We start from the raw sequence: 21896 nt of genomic DNA on the forward strand, positions 1-21896 counted from the left end.
ATTTAAACTAGAGCTCTTAAAGCTGTCTTTCTCCTTTCCTGGTCAAGTGCTACTCAGAGTCTGTGCTTTTCTTAGTTATTAAGACAGATTTTATGATTCAGTTGAGAGAACCATCCATACAAATTTAGAACGGTTTGACAAAGAAGTAAACAGATGAATGGTCTTTGTTGAAGGTACAAAGTAATATAGTACAAATATAAAGAAAAATAAGGGGTCGGGGAGATGGCTCAGTGGAATAAGTGCTTCCCTGGCAAGCACAAGGGCCTGAGTTCAATCCCCGGCTCCAAAAAAAAAAAAAAAAAAGCAGAAAAATAAATTTAGATAAATTCATTATGAGTAATGAAGAGTAGGGGATAAATGGTAGTAGTAGCCCTTGAATAATTCTGTGGAATAACAAGCAAAGGGGTGATTCTAGTGGCATCTAAATAAATTGATCAATTTGGAGCTACTGAATTTGGTAACGACTTAATTAGATTCTCATTTTGAGGTCTAAGAGCAATATGCAAAATTAAAAGAGGTATAGCTCTGGATGTCAATATCAGGAGGATAATGCTTAAAGTCAGGATGAGAAGCTAAGGCAGCAAGTCCAGAAGACATTGTGAAGAAACCAAACTTCTGAACTGGGTGACAGATAGAAAGGGGAGAAATAAATATTGACACAAAGGCTCAGTATTTCTTATGTGAGAATGGAACCGTAACTTAGAGAAACATTGAAATTGATATAAATTATCTTGGTTTTACACTCTGCATTTAACAAAATGGTACAACATGTTAGCAAAACACTCAAGCCAGGGCTCTAGAACACCTAGAGCTCTGGTGAGAGCTCAACTATTGATACACTTTTGTATGATGTCATGGCAGAAGCAGTATGTAAGTTATGGATTTAAATTACCAGGGAGAAAATTGAAGGAAAAGAAAAGTCAAGGTGACTGTCACATTTTTTTAAAAAATAGAGAACTCAAGAACACAAGACTGAAAAGGAATAGTTATGAAAAGGAGAGAATCTGGTCTGGCCTCTTTCTGTGTGGAAAAATCACATGGATAAGGCATCTTAAAGACAGCAGCTGTCAACTGTCAAAAACTGTAGAGACACCAAAGAAAAAGTGTTGGGTAGTCCACAGGGGATCACAATCAGGAGTAACTATTTATCTGTGGGAAGCATGTTCAATAATGTGCTTGAAGAAGATATTAAATTTCAGGATGTTAAGAAAAGAAGAGGGAAAAAAAGAGGCGCTGGGTAATACCTCAGTGGCATAAGTACCTGCCTGGCAAGTGCAAGGTCCTGAGTTCATTTCCCAATACAAAAAAAAAAAAAAAGAATGAAAAAAATAAGATTAAATGGCACAGAAGTAGGATGGATGAATTCCTGTTTGAATATAGTAGCAAATTCACAAGTACAATATACATTAGAGAAATAATTATATTTAAGTGTAAAGTTATATAGAGAGCAATTCTTGATTATTTAGTCTGAATGGGTGATAGGACTAGTGAGTTAGACTAATTTTAAAACAGAGAGAAAATATGTTAAAGAAATATGAACACAGCTGGCCAATGAATGTCTAAATAGTTTTCAGTGAACTATTTAACTGAATTGAGAAAGAATGTTTTTTGAAGAGATGAAGGCAAGAGTTGGTATTGTATAGTTTAGAATTTGGAGCATTTATAATCCCAGGACTCTAGGAGCCTGAGGCAGGGGGATGTCAAGTTTCAGCCCAACCAGGGCAAACTAAAGACTCAGTGACACTCTGTCTGAAAATAAAAGTTGAAAAACATTTAGCTCAGTGAAGGTTCTGGGTTCAGTACCCAGTGCTGTTTAAAAAAAAAAGTTGCCATGGACATCCAGACGTATGAATATTATAAATTTGAAAATAAGAGAATATTATAAATTTGGTTCTTATGTCAGATTGTTTTGCATAGAGAAATAGCCTACATTATAACCAGAAATTTCACTCTTTACCAGCTATCTTCACATTCAAACAGTAATTATCATCTTCAACTTCTTTGTTTTTCTAATTTTAGGGAAGGGTCTACAGAGTGTTCAGGGTCTCACTACCTAGATTGAACTCATAGTGACCTGCCTGTTTATAGCCTCCCAAGAACTGGGATTATAGGCACGTGCCACCACGCCCAGTCTCAATTGCCATCTCAGTGTGCCCTGGGGGCAGGGCCAGCACAGCAGGCCCAGGGTTTGAACCCTCGGCCCCTGCACCTGCTTGCAGGTGCTTTAATCCACTCAGCTATTTGGCTGGCCCAAATCTTCATCTTCTAATTATGAAGTAATAACATGTTTTCATCAACTACTATATCTTTGTCACTATTACAGTTATTCTATATATATTGTTACACTTAACCACAATGTTAACAGTCCAGATAGATAGTTAGGTATCTCTACTTCGAAATACTAATTATCAATAACAAGAAAACAAAGCTTTATGAGTGTCATTCTCATAAAATTTCAGCTTTGGAAAATTTCAGATATCAGATTTTTGAATTAGGAATCTGCAACTGGTAAAGTCTGTGTAAACATTTCAAGACTCAGAAACTCTGACATCTGAAGTACTTGTGGTGTTAAGTAGTGGGATGAGGGCTATTCAATGTACATTTCGCATTTAAAGGTAAAGAAAAAAATGTATGCAATTCATCATGGTACCTAAGCTTTGAAGTATGACCTATTCTAATTCTCCTACTTCTACACCCTCTTCCACCAACTCATAAAATAGAATAGACAAGACTGTGGCAATCATCCAACCAAAATAAATCTCTATGACCACATCCTTCAAATATGGGAAAGTGTCTTCCTTTTCTTATACTAACCATAGCATGCTTTAGGTACAGTATCTTCTTAGTGTACACTGATAATTATGAGGCCAAATATATGATTTTCTTTTCTTTAAGAAATTTCTGCTTGGCTAGGAAAGTTACAATGACAGACACAGTAAATCTAACAGGGAAAAAGCAACAGCTCTTAAGTTTATTTTCTAACTCTAACAAAAATTATTTAGCAATCTTAAATAGAGTGCAGGGACTGAAAACACGCACATGTGTCTGCACGTGTTTTCCTCATATAATATAGACAGTGTGCACAGCCAACTGGAGCAAAAAGCCTGCATATCCTTCAAAAATTCTAGGAAGTCCAGAAACTATGGGGATAAAATAGTCTCGAGAGAATGAATGCAACATTCCTTACGCCACAAGTAGATGAAGCCCATGTTAGAGTAAGGAACACAGTTTTTAAAATTAAATGTTCTGAATAATGTTTTTAATTAAATCAAAAGATTTAAATGGATCACACTATGCCGACAATTGAGATTATGAGACAGAGCAAGGCAGCCATATTTTTTCTCATCTTAAAATTTAACAAAAATTCTAGTAGTCAGTACAACACAATTAAACATAAAATTACAAGTGTGATTAGAGCTACATTTATGGGATAAACAGATAAGCTTTTCTACCAAAAAGCAGATAAGCAACTCTGAAGAGGTCAGAAGTTAAAGGGCAAGCTTACTCAGAGATCAGTGTACTACAGAACTAACATTTGTGTGGCATTCTGTCCAGGAATTTACTCAACAAAGCTGACAGGAAGGAGGCAGAGCATTTGCCAACGTGAGATGCCAGGGAGCAGCAACCATCTGAACAACTGTTAGAAATCCAGTGGTTGACACTTAGTGACAAGGGGGCTTGGGGTGAAACGAAGCTGGAAAGATACACGGAGCCAATGCTGTATGGGACCACGTGGCCCAATTTAGGAATTCTTCTGGCTTCCTCTAACCACTATGAAACTTTCAGGGATAAGGGGAAGAAAGTCACATTATCAGTTCTGATGTTCTTAATATTTTAGTACCTCAGATATTTTCCAAATCACAAATGCTGCTAGTATTATTTACCTATAGTCAATGAATAAAATAGGTTGCTAATGAAGGATAAAATCAAAGGGGTTCAAATAAGTAATTGAAGCAAAAAAAAAAAAAAAACCCACATAACTACAGTTGGAATAAGAAACACTGCTAGATTTTTAATGGTATTTCTAGGTTTTTTTGCACAGTAGAATAATGAAGTGTTACTCCAATTAAATAAAGACATCAGTATTTAGGGTATCTCAGTGCATAATTAGTGAGGAATTTCTATGCACACTAACTATGGAGAAATTTCTCTCAAAACTTCTTATGCCTTTACATTTTTTTCAGTCTTGCAGTTTTATATGGGGTCTGCACTGTAAAAACTCTTCTTGTCACCATCAGAAGGAAGTTTCTTAAAATTAAATTTCTAAGTTGAATTTCTGAGAATATTTCAGCTAAGAGAATTGTGCTAGCAAATTTTGACATGTGGGACTTACCCCTTTTTTATAGCCTCAAAGACTGAGATTTTTTATCTCCAGTTTACCTTGGGCCTTAGTTACTTTTAGTTGCCAAGTTTTTCAGGCTTGTTTATTTTTTATTTTCCTTGGATCTAACCAAAATGTTTTCTTCAATCTTCTGGCTGTATTTGATTTCTTTGCTGAGTAATTCTGATCTAGAATGCACTTAGTTTTCTTTTATAATCAAAGATAAAGGTCTTGGTCTTTGTAATAGAGCTTACACTTATTTTAGTTTTGGATTTTTTATGTTTTATTTATTTAATCTCAGGATTTTTTCAATGAATTAAGTTTATTGGTCAATTTTAGCTATACCCAATAATCCTAATCATTGTAGGGAATTTGCATCTGCACATGATATAACTTGCTTTTTTTTTTTTTTTAATTTCCTTCCCTTCAGTTCCTCTTCCTGTCCTTATTTACAAAAGCTTTGTTTCCATTTGATGTTCTTTTTAAACAAGAAACAAAATTTTAAGTGGGAACACTGTGTGTGATGCAAGCACACTAATGATAATGGTAAGTCATAAACAATGGATCGATAGAGAGACACTCAGGTAAGAAACTGGTGGGAACAGGAAGCATTTCCTCTTCAGCACATGTTTGACACTGCAGCCCACAGCATTTCTGTCATATAAGGCCCTTTGTGTGTCATCGTCTTTCAGTGTAGACTCCATCACTCATTGTGAATCTCTTTATGTTCACATGCACAGGTCATCCCGAATTATTTCATTTTCATGTCCCTGATCATTAGTATTCACAGATCAGGGAAGAAACAGTGACAGAATGAAATCTCTGCTAGTAAAATGTTTGGAAATGTCCCCCACATCCTCTGAGCCCCCCTCCATATTTCTTGTATGTCTATTCCCTTGAAATTCAGTAAAATCCTTAAGAATTTTTAAAAAGGAAAGTGGAAAGCTGACAGTCTAAAGACTGATATTCAGTGGTTCCTCCAGGCTGTTACAAATAATTATTTTTTGGTAAATATGCTTTGCATTGGAGAAAGTCTTCACAACTCTGATAACAATAGCCAATGCAAATTAGACTGTTCCCTTGCTGCTCTTATTAAACGCACAACAGATGATTTCATGTTTTCATTACTGGGAAAAGAGTTCATTCAAATTTCCAGCTTGGGTCACATATATTGGGTGTCGTCAGAACAAAATCATTCAATACCCATTACAGACATCTTCTGTAGAGTCATAACTATGATTTCTAAGTCAAGTTCATTATAATCTCTGTCCCCAAAGACAACAGTAGCTACCAATTATGGAATATGAAGAGCAAGCACCTGCTCCTCTGGTGTGATTGAAGTCCCCTTTGATGATTTTGCACGACTTTCCATTGCCATTGCACACCCCACAGTGGTCTTCCCTCGCAAGAGACCCTAGGAAACCGTCACAGCCAACTTTCTGGAAGAAAAGAATGAGGGAGCATCATTAGCTAAATGGCTTATTTTCATTCATTAAGCAACAAATTTAGAATGTTCCCATTTTCTACAAACTAAAAATATTTAATAGAAAAGCTAGTAAAATAATATATTCACTGGTGTGGGCTAATAAAGCAAGCTCATGCCAAATAATCTAATCTGTTAAATGACAAATCTTTCTAGGATACTGTGAGAGTATTTTTCTTCTACTAAATATTAAATAATTCTTAAAGGAATTTGAAAGAAAATATTGAAATTTATATAAATCCACAAATCATATTTCTACTATATGTAACATGATTTATCAAATTAATTCTACACAACATAGAACAGAGATTCTTTATCAATGATTTCACTTCTGCAGTAATTATAAAACAATCAATACTAAATATTAGAATTATAAAAAAACTGAAAAAATATTTCCTCTGTAGTTTACAGAGAAAGTTTTATCCCCTATCTTCTTCAACTTGTAGTACATCAGTATAATACTGTCTCACACATCTGATATAAAACCACATGAATACCTGGGAAATAATTTTTACATTATCTTAGATGAATTTTGTCAACAGGAATCTTGTAAGATTTAACCAATTTATTCTCTTCTAATGAATGATCATCAGCCACTGATGCTCAGAATACATAACCCTGTTTTTTCATATCACACCTACTCAAAATTCAGAATTCAGCATGTGATTACTATCCAAAATGAATGGTAGGCTCGCCAACTTCTTCCTAATCAACCTAACTTGGAAGACAAACTGATGATAGTTATGGAAGGTACATTCTCATTATTTTAGAAAAAATAGAATATTAAGTAAAACATAAGCAAAAGCAAAGTCCTTGGCTGCGATCGGTGGTGGTGTTTTGGTTGGGAAAGCAATCAGATTAAGAACTGCAGCTACAGGATGAGTATTGTGACAGGAAAATCACACAAAAACTGCATATGACAATATTCCCTCTGTCAGACTGCCCCTTGGTGCCTGAGGATGCCAAGCTGAGCATTAATGGGGAGTTCTGATCAGCCAGGAAAAGCTTACAGAGGGACAGACAGAGCCTCTTCATGCAGAGGCAGGAAGCGCTGCTAAAACACACTGAAGAGGACACTAAGGAGGACTCATAAGAAACCTCAGGAGTCCCACTTGAAGGTCAATGTGTTCTTACTGAACAGATGAGAAAAAATACTTAGGGAAGATCCTAAAGTGATTCCAAAAATTAAAACTGTCTCTATTGTTCTATTCCCAATTGAAAGCAATGAAAAATAGTTAAGTGAATGAATGATACTTAGCAGTTTCTCAGTACTTTTCTATCCCCGTGGCTAAGAAATTATAAACTCTATAAACCTTATTAAAAATGTAGGAATACACATCTATGCTATATACAAGAAAGACATACTTTAAAATGAAAGTTGTGGATTGTATAATGGGGAGTAAGTGTCTACCTTTATCAAAATATGCTCACACAAATCCAAGCACAGAGAAGGAACAACTTTGAAAAGCCATCGCCATCTCAGAGGTGGCAGATTCTAGTACCAATTGCATGCAGGAGGCAGTCAGCTGATGCTATCATATGAGCATCAAATCTTCCTTACTCTCTGAGTAACAGCAACTACAGAAAGCTATTTTGAATGACTAAGTTTAGAATTCTATATGCAGCTTTGGTGTTGTACATTTTCTCATAAAACAAAATACGCTTAAATTCCCAATTTATAGGTGGTTGTCAGAACAAAAGGCATGTTTTTAATTATATAAAGGATAGAATGATGAATTTTATTTTTTATTTTTATATTTGCTGGAACTAGGAATTGAACTTAGGCCCTTGCACTTGCCAGGCAAGCACTTATTCTACTAAGCTATCTCCCCAGCCCTGAATGATGAATTTTAATTAAAAAGTCAGTATGCATTTCAGACAAGTCTAATTTAAGTGTAATCACCAGATTTACATAGGATTTGTGCAGAATTTTTGTTGTTATAATTTGAATGTATAGTCAGGGATTGTAAAAGATCTGGCTTAGACAACACCTTCAAGTAAACAGCATATAAGTTAAGTTTATTATATTTGACATATACATTTAGGAAGTAATTTTGGAACAATAAATTCATTTAACACATATATTAATGTGGGCCGGGGAGATAGCTCAGTGAAATAAGCACTTCCCTGGCAAGCGCAAGGTCCTGAGTTCAATCCCCGGTTCCGCCAAAAAATAAAAATATAAAAATAAAAAAGGCATATACTAATGTGGCATAAGATGGTAAAATAAAAGTAAAATCTTTATTTGCACAACATATAGTTCTGAAAACCAAATATGTATGTCAAATATGTATGAATATTTTCTACAGGTACAAGAGAAACTACAATTCATTTTCTGTTAAATAATAAGGGAAGGGGCCGGGGAGATGGCTCAGTGGAATAAGTGCTTCCCTAGCAAGTGCAAGGCTCTGAGTTCAATCCCCAGTTCTGCCAAAAAATAAAATAAATAAAATAATAATAAGGGAAACTATTTATAAAAATAAAACTCTTATACAGTAGCATTACATGATTCAAAGCCTTAGATTTTACTGCATAGTAGCAAAATACAGACTTGTAAAGCTGTAAAAGCATGTAAAATGTATGAATTCCCAAATTCCCATCCAGAAGTCCACATACATTTATTGGATCATAGATTGATTCACTCATTCCTTATAATGTTTTTTTTTTTCAAATTGTAGTGTCTGTTTATTTATGTATTTTTCTGAGGTAAAAATTTCTTCCAATTCTTGGAAAGAATGTACAGGACAAAGCCAATGAGCATTTGTCTAATAACTTTACTTTAAAGATTAGTTAGTGCATATTCATACTTTATATGTACTTTACCCCAAATTCAATTTACCAGTCATTGTCATGGGTTCACTACTGCTTCTTGCAGTTACTTCTTACATCATTAAAGGGTTTGTTCTTTGTCCATTTACATAAAGTTCATGAGAAATCACCTAGAATAAAGGATACTCCTCTTCCAATGGTCATATTCCCTTGCTGGGACTCCTTTGATCCAAACACAAGTTGATACAGAAGTTAAAATGTTGGTCTTTTCCCCCTAGTTGGTCGAACACTGAAAACCAACCCACTGAAGAGCTGCCCACAGGATCAGTATTTCTCTTTGTGCCCAATCCTGACTCCTACTCCACACACACATGCGCTTCAGGAAAATTCAGATTAAACGTATTTATCTTTCAGGGAACGCCAACCTAAGAGCGTTAAGAGTCATGAATGGGAAACTCTAGGCTCTAACTTTTAACATTTCCACTATGCTGTTCATACTCACTTGAACAGAAATTCTACAGAGAGATGAAGAGCAAACGAGTGCATGGAAATAGAAATTATTTTTAGAAGGAAAAGAAAAAACTATTTAAGTGTTGTAAGAAAGTTAAACATACATTTAAACATTGATTGAAGTACAATGATAATTAACTAAATGTGCTTCATAAGGCTGACACTTAGTTTTCTGCCTCCTGATTCAGTAGAAATGGAAAGTAGAAGAGTAATTGTAATTGCTGGTCAGGAATGCTTTGATATAAAGTGGTCTGATTTTAGACCTGTAATATGCACATTTAACAATTCAAATCTCAGATTCTTTTAGCTAGTAGTAGACTTTGCCAATTGCCTAGTCCAATCCTTACATTTATACAGATAAAGAAATGGAGTAGGTAACACTTGCTCAAGATTACAGTCATAAGTATACCCTCATCTGACTCTGATTTAGTCAAAGGCATGCCACCATACCATGGGGCTTTTAGAATAGTCTCACAATCTTCTCTCTACATACGGAGATTTCTTTGTGGCACATCTTACCTGGCATCTGCCATTTGCACATATATCTAATCCCTGATAGCCACAAGAAGTCCCATCCATTACTTTTTCTGATAGAAGAACAGGCTGCTCTTTTCCAACAGGAGAGCAAAACAAGGCACATGGTTTCTCTACAGAGAATGATAAAAAAAGACAAAGAAAAAAATTTACTTTTAAAATATTTTTATCTTAAGCTTTATTTTCATATTGGTTATTAAACAGATATGTAATTCAGTGCTAATTCAGTAATGCAATTTTAGAATTGGCTCGTACCAAAAGGTGAGTATTAGGTGAGTTGCAGAAATAAGATAGATAACCAAAGAATATTAATCTCTTTAAAAATCTGGCTTCAAATTATTTTCATAGGGTATCTTTTGCTATTTCCTGGCAAAAGACCTCTACCAAATGCAGACCAAACATTCCACCTGAAAAATATTTTGCACAACTCAGTTTTTGCTCACAACTTTAGAATAATTTACTGGTTATCTTAACTACCCATCAGAACTCTATTTTTAAGCCCTAATTAATATTTACTTTATCTACAGAGGCTCTCTTGATGTTTCAGCTTGAAATTACAATACACTATTCACATGACACTTTGTAATTGAAAACTAATAAAGGAAAAAAAGATTAGCGAAGATGAGTAATTATCCTCAGATTTTCCATTACTAGAATGTTAAAAAATATAGTACATTCCCACAATAATATTTCTCATGTTGTACACCTGCTGATGAGTTCAGATAGAAATGAAATCCCCTTACTGCTTACTCAGAAATCATGTGAATATATGTGATATCTGTGTTGGTAACCACAATTTTAGGGTAAAGAATTCTTGAATGGCTGTTAGTCCTCATAAGTGTTTTATTGAGTAATAAGGTAGAACGTTTGGCATGATAACACTTGCCACTTAGGCACAGAGGTGGGAAAAATATTTTTAAAGTTTTGTTTCTATTCCTAAGCTTCCTAAAAAGGAGCAATAGTATTTGGTTAACACTGGTAGTAGGGTTGTCCAAATCTGAAACTTCAGAGAAATTTCCATGCTACATTACTACTCTACTGGTTTTACAACAGTCAAGTCCTGTACTGTTCATTACACTTGTATAAATAGAATGGAAAATAGTTTACAGTGTCGGACACTGATCTTCGCTTGTCTTCAGTACAGTTCCACGTATGTTGATGGGATCCTATAAATACCAAATAACAGCCAGAGGCATGGAAGTGTGTATCATTTTAGAAAGAGAAGACAGTTAAAAGAGGCCTCAGAATTAAAAACTTCAAGTGGTTTTCACATGTGGCTTCTGAATTCTGCTCTGAACAATTTTGTGAAATTGGAACAAGGTCCTTTAATGTGCATGGTTTTGAAATTTTCCTTTAAGATTCTATTATAAACCATAATAAAACATTTCAGTGTGCTCTCACACCTCAAAGTGGGTTATGTTGAGTCAGTGACTACTTACTATGTCATATCTTTGGACTTAAAAACAGTTGCTATAATTATGACATTTTAAAACTGGTATATATAACTCCTTTCCTGGAGTTTTCATTGAAGAAAGGAACAAAGCAGATCTATGAATAATGTTGAAAAGAGGTCGTCTCTGAAAAATTCCATTTACATTCCAAACAAGAAGTCAGATAAAAATTTTCATATTTTTCCTTCCATAACATGTTGTCAATAGTCTTTGCTTAATTTAGCCTTACAAGTGACATGAACATTTGACACTGAGCTTCCTGCTTGGAGTGTACCCTGGAGACTGACACTGTGGTGATCCGGGTAGCATGCCTGCCAGCACGTGGCAGCCAGAAGCTGTCTTGATTTAGGACACTCACCATTTCCAAGATATGCATTAGACATGGATTTCAGCCCACATATTATGTGACATACTCAAATATTTAAAGCCACACATCTCTTTTATCCACATGTTCACAAAGTCATTGATATCCTATATTTAATTCTGCTAATCACAAATTCATCCACCTATAAGAACAAAAGATAAACCCACTTGCATTTTAATGTATGCATGTATTATTAAGACCTGAGCCTTAAAAGAATTGTATATATCATTTTGCTTCACAGTGCTATGCCACACAAAGGCTACTTATTATTATTTATTGTTTCCATCTCACAGATATGAGTTTAATATCTGCTCTAAAGTTATTAAACATGCTAAATGTAAATTGAAGCCACAGTGAATTATGTCCTCACTCTAGCAAGAATGGCTATTATAAAAAGAACTGAAGATAGCAGTGGCTGGCAAATATGTAGACAAAAGGGAACCTTTGTATATCGTTGATGGGAATCTAAATTAGAATACTTATTATAGAAAACAAAAAGGTTCATCAAAATAATTAAAAAGATTAACCATATGTCTCAGCAAACCCATATCTGGGTACTAATCCAAAGGAAATTAAGTCAATGTCTCAAAGAGACATCAGGGGCTGGGGAGACAGCTCTACAGTCTAAGTGCCTTCTTGGCAAGCACAAGGCAAGGACCCAGTTTTGATCCTTGGTACCACATGCTGTGCCAGCCCGATATGGTTCTGGTTACAGAAACCGGGCATGGTGGTACAAGCCTGAAATACCAGCACTGGGGAGGATGAGACAAGAAGATCACTATGAGTCTAAGGTGCATAATGAGATCCTGTACCAAATAAATAAACAAACAAATACATAAATAGATTTGTGCGTGTGTGTGTGTGTGTTTGTGTGTGTGTGTGAGAGAGAGAGAGAGAGAGAGAGAGAGAGAGAGAGAGACAGAGACAGAGACAGAGACAGACAGAAAGAGAGAGAGAGAACAGTAGTCCCAAGTTCACTACAGCATTATTCACAACAGGAAGGAAATGGAAACAACCCAAATGTTTGTCATCACATGAAGAGATAAAAAAGGTGCACATATATACAATGGAATATTATTCAGCTATAATAAGAATAAAATCCTGCTACTTGCAACATTATGGACACAATCTCACTCATATGCAATATAAAGAAAGGTGGTCTCATAAAAATTAAAAGTAGGATGGTGGTTAACAGAGGCCAGGGAGAGTGGGAGAGAAGAATGGAAAAAGATTTATGAATGTGCATTAAGTTAGTTACATGAGAGAAGTTCTGGTGTATTATTGTATAATAAGGTGATTATGCATAACAATAATGTACTACCTATTTCAAGAAGCTAGAAGAAAAGATTTTAAAAGTTTTCACTATGGAGAAATAATGTTAGAAGACAGAGAGAAATGTTGAACTTGTTTGACTGTTATGCAATATATAAATATATCTAAATATCACACAGTACCCTACGAATATGTATACATTTTTTGTTTTTATAAATACATTCAAAATAAATTTAATTAAAATGCTAATCTGTTGGTTATAAAGCTCTTATTGATCACTGATTTTTAAACATCACTTTATAATAATTAAGGCGTTTTTGTAATTTCCAATAGTTTTGATATTTTATATTGATACCACTAACTCTGATTTTCTTTTAATTTGGAGGAGAGAAATTTCAATCTCTTAATTTACCTGTATAAATAAGTCTCAAATAAATTTTGTATTATTAAATCCCACAGCCAGTTAAACAGATAATGGAATTAGGAGGGCCGGGGAGATAGCTCAGTAGAGTAAGAGCTTGCCTGTCAAGTGCAGGGTCCTGAGTTCAAACTCTGGTACCACCAAAAAAAGATAATAGAATTAACACTCAAATAAACAAATGACAATTTCCATTGTGCAACTAGTCATACTGATTATATTTTTTCTAAAGAAAGATATTAGCAGTATGTTTAAATTTATAGAGCCAATATTCATGAGAAATGTAATACACACTAGAGACTATACTAAGAGAACATATTAGAAGGGCTAGTACAGCAATGAAATATATTCTTATAGATTACATATAGCCTACTGGGAAGAGGCACATACCATATTTAAAGAGATTGGGCAATTTTGAACTAGAGGAATTGATATAAATCAAGTCAAAAATATAATAAAAAGTTTTGAGATAAATAAATAGTGAGAGAAATAAAAGTTTGAAAAGGGTATTATTCTCCCCACTGAGCTATCTTGCCAAGCCCTCATAAACCCACTAGTATAAGAACTCAAAAGAAAAGTATATATGCATCTGAGGAGTGTAATTAGCTTGCCTGTATTAAAGACTAAAAAAGGAATGATGGAGGCCTTGCAGAAGTTAGAGCACTAGGCCATAAATGTCCATATACCCAGGAGATCTAGGTTTTTTTTTTTTTTTTTTTGGTACCGGGGATTGAACTCAGGACCTTGTGCTTGCCAAGCAAGTACTTATTCTACTGGGCTATGTCCCTGGCCCCTTAGTTTGTGCAAATGAAAACTAGATCATATTATGGACATTAGGTCCCTGTTAGCATCACTGAGACAGGAGAGACTGAGAAGGCTTGAATGTGCATGGACAGGAGTGATATGGTTTGGAACTTGAAGAAGCCCAAGTAGTACTTCGTTTGGGCAGTTGTACATTCAAGTTTGGAGCTAAATGGAAAAGCCTGGCTGGACACATAAATTCATGAGATAGTTGCATATTTGAAGTCACAGGAACAGATGAGATCACCTCAGAAGAAATGCAGAGTAAAACCAGAGCAACATCTGGAATGGGCCAGAGAGCAAGCCAGAGATATCATAAGGAGGGCAATTTGCTTTAGAGTTTTGCAAATCAAAGCTCACAAGCATTTCCAGCAGTCAGACAGGATCACTTGCGTGAATAGGCCTGTGGGTCAAGTAAAAGAGGAGAGAAAACATTCATTTGATTCAGTTTTGAGGTGATTACTTGACAACAGGGAGGACTGTGTCAGTGAAATCTGGATTGAAGGTAAGGGAAGGGGGATAGAACCTTCTAACTCTGAGAACAATGGCTGTGAGGGAAGAAATGTGTGAGTCCACACCTGCAGGGGCTAAGATGGTGAGGAAAGGTTGTGTATTCCAGTGGAGGCATTCTGAGTATGTTTAAGAAATTACTGTGAATGATCAAACTTGAGGGACTCAAGGTAACAGAAAAAGTAGAGCTGATCAGTGACATATATGAAAGAGGAAGATAGGATAACTTCTGAAATACAGTTGGCCTGAACTGGAAGAGAAATTACAGTTCTGATAAAAATGTAGATAGATCAAAGCATAAGTGTTTTATATTATGAAGACAAGGCAGTAATCATCTAATGACTTTTTAAAAGCTCATTGTATAGTGGAATAATCTGCCATCCTGTTTGTCTGTTTCATTTTACTGCACAAGGGCTTACAGAGAGGGAAGGGTTTTCTCAGAAGGGGCACTAATGTTGAGAACCAATGGAGTTTAGTTATGGACAGGTGTGTTACTGAGATGATGAGAACCACAGTCTAAGGAAGGGCTATGAATTAAAGACCAGCTGTGTAACAGCCAATATAGTTAGAAAATCCACCACGACATTTGGCAAGTCCACCTCAAACCTCCAGTCTACTCACCACTGTAAAGTACTATCATTTGTAACTAATAAAGCAGAATACAATTATCTTAAAATTGTCATTTTGAATTAATTAATAATTTACAGGAACTTGCAAAATTAGTGAAGAGAAATCCTACACTTTTCATACTGTTACCCCCGTGCTTATAATTCCAAAACAACCTTAATCCAGGAAATCCAGGAAACTGGCCTTGGTTCATATACAGTAGTTCTGTCATTATAGCAAATGTAATTTTCTGTATAACGACTGCTTCAAGCAAGGTACTGGACTATTCCCTTTATAGTAATGTCCATCCCTGTCCCCATCTGTTGAGGACCATGAACTATAAATTGACATGTGTCTGTCCCAGGCTCCCCTTACCCTGCTTGCCTGGTAGGCTGGTTTTGTAATGCAGAAATTCTGCTCCCTCTTGGTCAGTGCGATTCACACCCAGGTGTGGGGATGGCTCTTAGCTTGTTAATGTTAAACTTGCCTGTTCTACCATTGCCTCTACACTGTCCCAGGAAAATCAGAAAGTCACTGAACCTTCCCTTATATTGGCTAATAAAATGGTGGCTAGCTAGATACAGGGGCTTTTGTCCCCAGCAGACATGGGTCATCCCACAGTCTTATGCTGTGCATTTCTTGCTTTTTTCTTTCTTACCCACCAAGTGCCATAACCCTGGCAAGAGATTGAGGACTCACTACAGGCATCCCTAATAACTGGGCCACAAAAGGGATCTCTAGCACCCAGAAATATCCTAACTTCTGGTGATAACTAATTTGTTTCCCATCTGTATAATGTTTTGAAAGTTAAATTCCTCATGGAATTGTACAATACATAGCCTTCTGATAGAGGCATTCTTGACTTGATGCTCTGAGATCAATCATGTTGTTGCATAAATCACAAGTTCTTCATAATCATATAGCATTCCATCATTGAGGAATATACCTTCTACACTGTTATGTTAATTGTATGTTTGGTTATGTAAGAAACTCCCAGATTATTTTCCAAAGCTTTCACATCATGTTATATTCCCAATGCAATGTTAGAAAGATCTGATTTATCTTTATCGCCATTCATCATTATAATCATTTTAGTTTTTTTAACAAGTATGTATATACCATGTTTTCAATACATATGTTGATGCATGTGGATGTTGGAAGATAGCAAAGGTAGAAAAAATAAAATTTACAAATATTTTTTAAAAATCTGTGTAGTACTGTTATAAAATACTTTTCAAACCTTGACGTGCACTTAATTAAGATGGTGCTGATCTGGTTGGCCGTACCTTCATCCAGGACAGCTTGCCACTGAGGTACATGGCTTGGGTACGAAGCTCTAACACTATAGGCCTGACATTGCCAGTCTCTGAATCCAGGCAAACCTGCAGGACAAGGTGGATTCTCACAAATTCTATATTGTTTTCTGGGACCATTACAATCCCTTGCTTCAGAACCTAGCCTAGAAAAGATAGTACAAAGAATCAATTTTACTTTAAAAAAATTATTATCAATTTGTAAAATAAAAAGCACTATTTTAATAACAGCATATAATCCTTTATGCTCAAATCAACTTCTGAAATACTGGATACATTAAATGGCTGTGGTAAGAAATTCACGTTTTTTAAAAAATTTTCAATTCTTAATCAATTGATCTTTCAAAATACATGAGGAATCAAAGCCAACTTGCCATGGAAAATAACGTACAAAAGCATAGGGAAGACTTTAAGGGTAAAACAGAAACTTTGCAATTCCCATAAGAAGTATGGTTCTTAGAATTATTAAATATGATTTCACATAAATTCTTTAAAAGTGCTTATGACTGAACTGTGCCAGCGAGCTCTCTGCTGGCAGCGCCAGGCATCCGGCTAACCGCCCTTCTCGCTTTCCTAGGCTCTCTGTAGGAGAGATGGCACCGCACACACTGATGTTACGATAGTCTCTATCTGCGTGTGCTCGGCACGGGTTTGGTTCTGATTAATCTTAGCTTTTATTGCCATCAGTTTTGTTCTTATTCTTTATCTTTCTGGAGTCCTGTCATCTCCTCCTCTTTTCACAGTTTCTGTAATGGTCACATAACTTTTCCAATACACATTACCCTGCATACTCAAATATAACATCTTATTTACCCAGAAATCATCTTTTGTAGCTTTCATTATTAGAAGATCTGGCTTCTATTTTCTTCTTAAAAGAGAATTTTTATATAAAACAGGCAGGTTGAGGAAACTTGCTGTTTTCTAAAGTGCAGTAGAGTTTGAGAGGCTTCCTTTGCTTTACAACACAGCTCACTGGTACAACATTTGTATTTCTAACATGAAGAAAACCGTGCCCCCCACCCCCGCAGCAGCGCAGGCGCTCTGAGCTTACCCTGGACATCTGCGCTCTCGACTGCTGGTTCCAGCACTGCAGGTCCGGCTACAGGAACTCCACTCGCCCCACTCGCCAGTCAGCTGCTCAGGTGCTGAGGTCCTGCTGGTGCACTCTCCAGCCTTACACCACTATTCCAAAAGTTACGTCTTAGGTGAACAAATCAGTGCACAACTGAAAATCATTCACTGGTCTATACAGTCACTGGAATTAATGCAAGTAAATGAGGTCTACATAAAGCCCAAAACACATGGGACTGAAAATAGACCAAAAAGGAAATTTGCACTTGTTTTGGCATTGGAATGCGATCGCCAAGTTCCAGAATTAAGGAATTCTTGCCGTGAGAGCAGCCCACAGCCACTCATGCAGTGACATTGAGAATTCAGTGTTTGTTGTGGAGATAAGGTGAAGATGATGGATAGGGAACTTCGGGCGAAACTAAAAGAAAAACTAACACATTCTGAGAAACAAATAGCTGACACATTCAGAGAAACAAATAATTTTAAAAAACAAAAAAGGAGTCATTTATGTGTATAAAAGCAAAGAATAAATATTCTTCTAGAACTGAGTTGAAGCCAGTATTTCAGCAAGTGTACCAGTTTTTATTTTTAATGTTAGTGATTCAGGGTATTACTACCTTTCCTTGTAACCTTGACACAGTGGTTGAATTTTAGCATCATCCTTTAGACTTTCTACTATTTTCTGAAAGAATTCCCATAAGTTCATGCATTGACATTATAATAAGTTCTCTTGAGAGTCAAGATGTTTAAAGACTTGCACAATTAGACTGAAATTCTGTCACTTTGTTCAAGTTAATTTGAGATTCATTCAGTGTTTATTGACTGGGAAAAATAACTCAGAAAGATACCATGCAGAAAGAGAAGGCAGTGTAATGATTACCTTGTTTAATGTGTATTTGTTTTGCATGACCTTAAAATAAAAGTAATGAGAAAGACTGTTTCTATGCTCAGCAAGGAACTGATAGCAGGCCTGTGTGGACAAGAGTGTGATCACTACTCTTTATCACTGAAAATCAGACAGACGATGGTCATAGCAGACTGGCTAAAGGCAAGAAAAATCATGCTGAGGATAAGTAAAAGTGAGTGAGTACAGTGACAACTTGATTGTCTTCACCATAAATAGTTTTCAGTACTTAACAGCAACAAGATTTTTAAAAGATTGCGAGAAAATTTCTACAATGCACTGAACCTCAGCTTCTTTTATTTGCAAACTGAACAAAATCCTATTTACCTAATAGGTTTTTTCCCAAGGGCTGAATCAAGCATTAAGCACAATGCCTAAACATTTAACAGAGGTTAACTATAACCAAAACCTAAAAAAATGCTGGCCATTATTGATCAATAAACATGTGGTCATTAGTGATCAATAAATATCTTTCCTTAAAATTTATTTTGAGAAAATATTTCCATTTTGTATTTAAAGAGAGAATTTATAAAGTGATAGCATATGATTTTGTTTGAGCTCAATTAATTTTTTAAAGTCTTTTATTCATTTGTTTATTTGGTATAGGATCTCACTACACAGATCAGACTCATAGTGGTCCTCCTGTCTCAGTCTCCCCAGCACTAGGATTACAGGTGTGCATCACCATCTCTGATTTTGAGGCCTGGCATGGCTCACCCAGAGTTCCAGGGTGGCACAGCATGTGGTACCTGGGATTGAACTCAGGTTCTTACGCTTATCAGGCAGGTGCTTAGACCACCCAGCTATCTCCCTATCCCAGTTATTTTTTATATACAATAAAATAATTAGTCCCTGTACGCTTTCTCTAATAATGTCAAAATCTAAACTCAATTTCTTTAAGCTTGAAAAAATTAAACCTCAACAACTCGCAGTGTAGTGGATACTAAAACCTCTGCCTAACCTGTAATTTTACAAAAGTTGCAGTTTGAAAATTGGAAAAAGAAGAAAAGTACACCATGTGAAAGTTTGACATTATGTACTAGTTGTAAGGATTTAAGATGTTATGCCATTCATTTCTGGAAAAACACAATATAAAAGGTGTCCATCTGCCACTGATCCCGGCTCTGGCCAGATGCCGTGACAGAGGTTGATTTTTCCCAGGGGGCATTCATAGCTCCTCGCCCACTTAGCACTGACGTGGCATTGGAATGCTGGAGTTGAGTTTGTAACAAACTAAAACTATTCTGAGAAGGAATGGGATCTAGGCACATGTGTAATCTAAACTAGTTAACATTTGGCAGATGAATAAAACTAGAGACAGATGCATAAGACAATGTGCCTACATAAAAACAGTGAAATTTAAAGAATACTTGCATAATATTTAAACTTTGTTGACGTAAGCATCAACCTAGGGTAACCTGATTTTGTGTCTTCTAGGTGGTGGTGCGCTTCAACATTGAGCAGCAATAAATGTTTTCTTTTAAATAATTATCCCATGCATCCCACTGGATTTGTATATGAAATAAACTTAATGAGACTTTCCATAAATTAGCCAGCAACAAACTATACTTTTCTATCATATATTTTCATTCTTTTCGCTTCTTAAAAGTATCACACGTGGTGGGAAAAGCTCAGCATTTGTCTCGTCTATGAACTCCATCGGATGTGTAAAAATGCTAAACGAACATGTGATAGTGACTATTTCCGAGAAAGTGTATGAACTAAAATATTCGCTCATATTTCTATCCTACCAATTGCTTCCTATGTCCAGGAAGTTCATGAGAGCATGGATTAGAAGGTCATGGGAATGTCAAAGCAAACTGACGCATATATTTTAAAGCAGACCATGAACACGCAGTATAGAAAAAAGAAAGGAAAGAAGGTGAAAAGCGCTTTTCATACACACACTGTGACTGTTAGGACATTGGGTTTTCCATTATTTCTAGTAATTTATGATGACAGCAATTTAAGAATCTCAATGTAGGAACAAAAATAACTAATTGAACAGTATTATACAAAATCCTTCAAGAAGAGCCTACAATTTTAACAAATTGCTATTTAACTTCATTTTTTTGTATCTACTCTGAAAAACTATTGTAGATAAAACTAATAATGCATATAGTTATATACATTTATTGGTTTCTATTAAATCATTTATCAACTCTTTAATCTCATCAAACATAAGTAAAAGTACATTCACATTTGTATGGTAAACTGTAAAATGGCAGAAATTACACAAAGATAACATGAAGGGAAAAGGAAAAAAAAAGTTGATTCAAATTTGAAAAATGCTGTCAATAAAAAGTGTAACAAACTCTATCATCAAAATCATTTTGAATTATAGAATCCTGTGCCAGACGCACAAAATGGATATACACAGCCTAATATCATAAGAATGTCATAAAATTTTAAAAGCTCTAGCTTTTTCCCTGGTTTGCAACACATGAAGGTGGCAGCAGTTAGGGTGAGGGGATGAGCATTCATCATTTTAGCGCTACTACCCACAAACAGAGCGTTGGAAGCTGCGTAGGTGACAGCTCCCACACAGCTGAACACGAGGCTATGTGCGGAAGACCCACATGTCCTGTGAGATTGAGAAGTGCATGAATTATATCAAGACAAAGAGCGTTACAGAACCTCTGGAAGGTTACTCTTAACATGAGTGTAGCAAAGTAAAACATTGTACTTCCGATGAACAATTGTCGTTTTGATTGTTAAAAGAACAAATCTATTGCAGACATCTCAAGAATGCAAATTGTCCTCAAAAGTATAAAAAGAATCCTAGTGCAAAACCAGGATATTAGATTATAAAAATGGAGAGATTTTATATTGCTAAAGAAATATTAAGTGAGATGAATGGCCTGTGTGAGGTTCAAAGACTTAACTTTTGACTATTTGGCCATCTGTGCACATGGCTGCATTTGTGTTTCAAGGGTGATGAAAATTACTGCTGTGTAATTTTATATTTAAGCCATAAATTACTCAGCATAATGTCACAAGACTCGCCCGATATGTATACATTGTTGTACCTCTGTGTATAATTTAAGTCAAAAATAGAACAAATTGAAATTGACTAAGCTCACTGGAAAATAGTTGAAACAGTCTATAAACAACTGACTGATGTATTACAGAAGTTTCCTCCAAGAAGCCATTTTTATTGACAATATTTAGTGATAAACATTTCTTGTCATTTAAAAAAGAATTTTAATTTAAGCAATTTGTCCACTTTGTCTTTTTTAAATAAAAAATTAAAAAATTATAGATGTGATAAAAAAAATGCTATGTTCTTACGTTACTCAACCCAGAAATATCTGGGAAAAGTTGTATTTAGCCCCCACATTTCTAATGCCTCACTCCTATCCATCACTTCCAACTCACTCCTAAAAGTTTACTGACTAGTGAGGGTTTGGAGTTTATAGAATCAAACAATTTCCTGTACATTTCAAATTATATACTATATGAGTGTATACATTCTAATTAGTACACAAACTATATTTTCTTTAAATATTAAAAGCTATCATCACAAAGCATCAGTTTCTCTGACATGCCTGTACTAATAGTCATGTCTT

General features: G+C 35.5%; 1 protein-coding gene across 1 annotated transcript in view; it reads right to left on the minus strand.

Annotated features, from left to right (window-relative positions):
• Positions 1-21896, minus strand: part of Adamts19 (ADAM metallopeptidase with thrombospondin type 1 motif 19) — a 319655-nt gene that overhangs the window by 93063 nt on the left and 204696 nt on the right. Inside the window, exons 12-15 of the mRNA XM_023715358.1 lie at positions 17404-17534; positions 16326-16498; positions 9603-9730; positions 5640-5760 (exon numbers count right to left, since the gene is read on the minus strand). Coding sequence (XP_023571126.1) covers positions 5640-5760; positions 9603-9730; positions 16326-16498; positions 17404-17534 — 553 coding nt within the window. The remainder of the gene's footprint in view (positions 1-5639; positions 5761-9602; positions 9731-16325; positions 16499-17403; positions 17535-21896) is intronic.

This window comes from Octodon degus, unplaced genomic scaffold (genome assembly GCF_000260255.1).
Source record: "Octodon degus isolate 3935 unplaced genomic scaffold, OctDeg1.0 scaffold00040, whole genome shotgun sequence".
NCBI classification, from domain to species: domain Eukaryota; kingdom Metazoa; phylum Chordata; class Mammalia; order Rodentia; family Octodontidae; genus Octodon; species Octodon degus.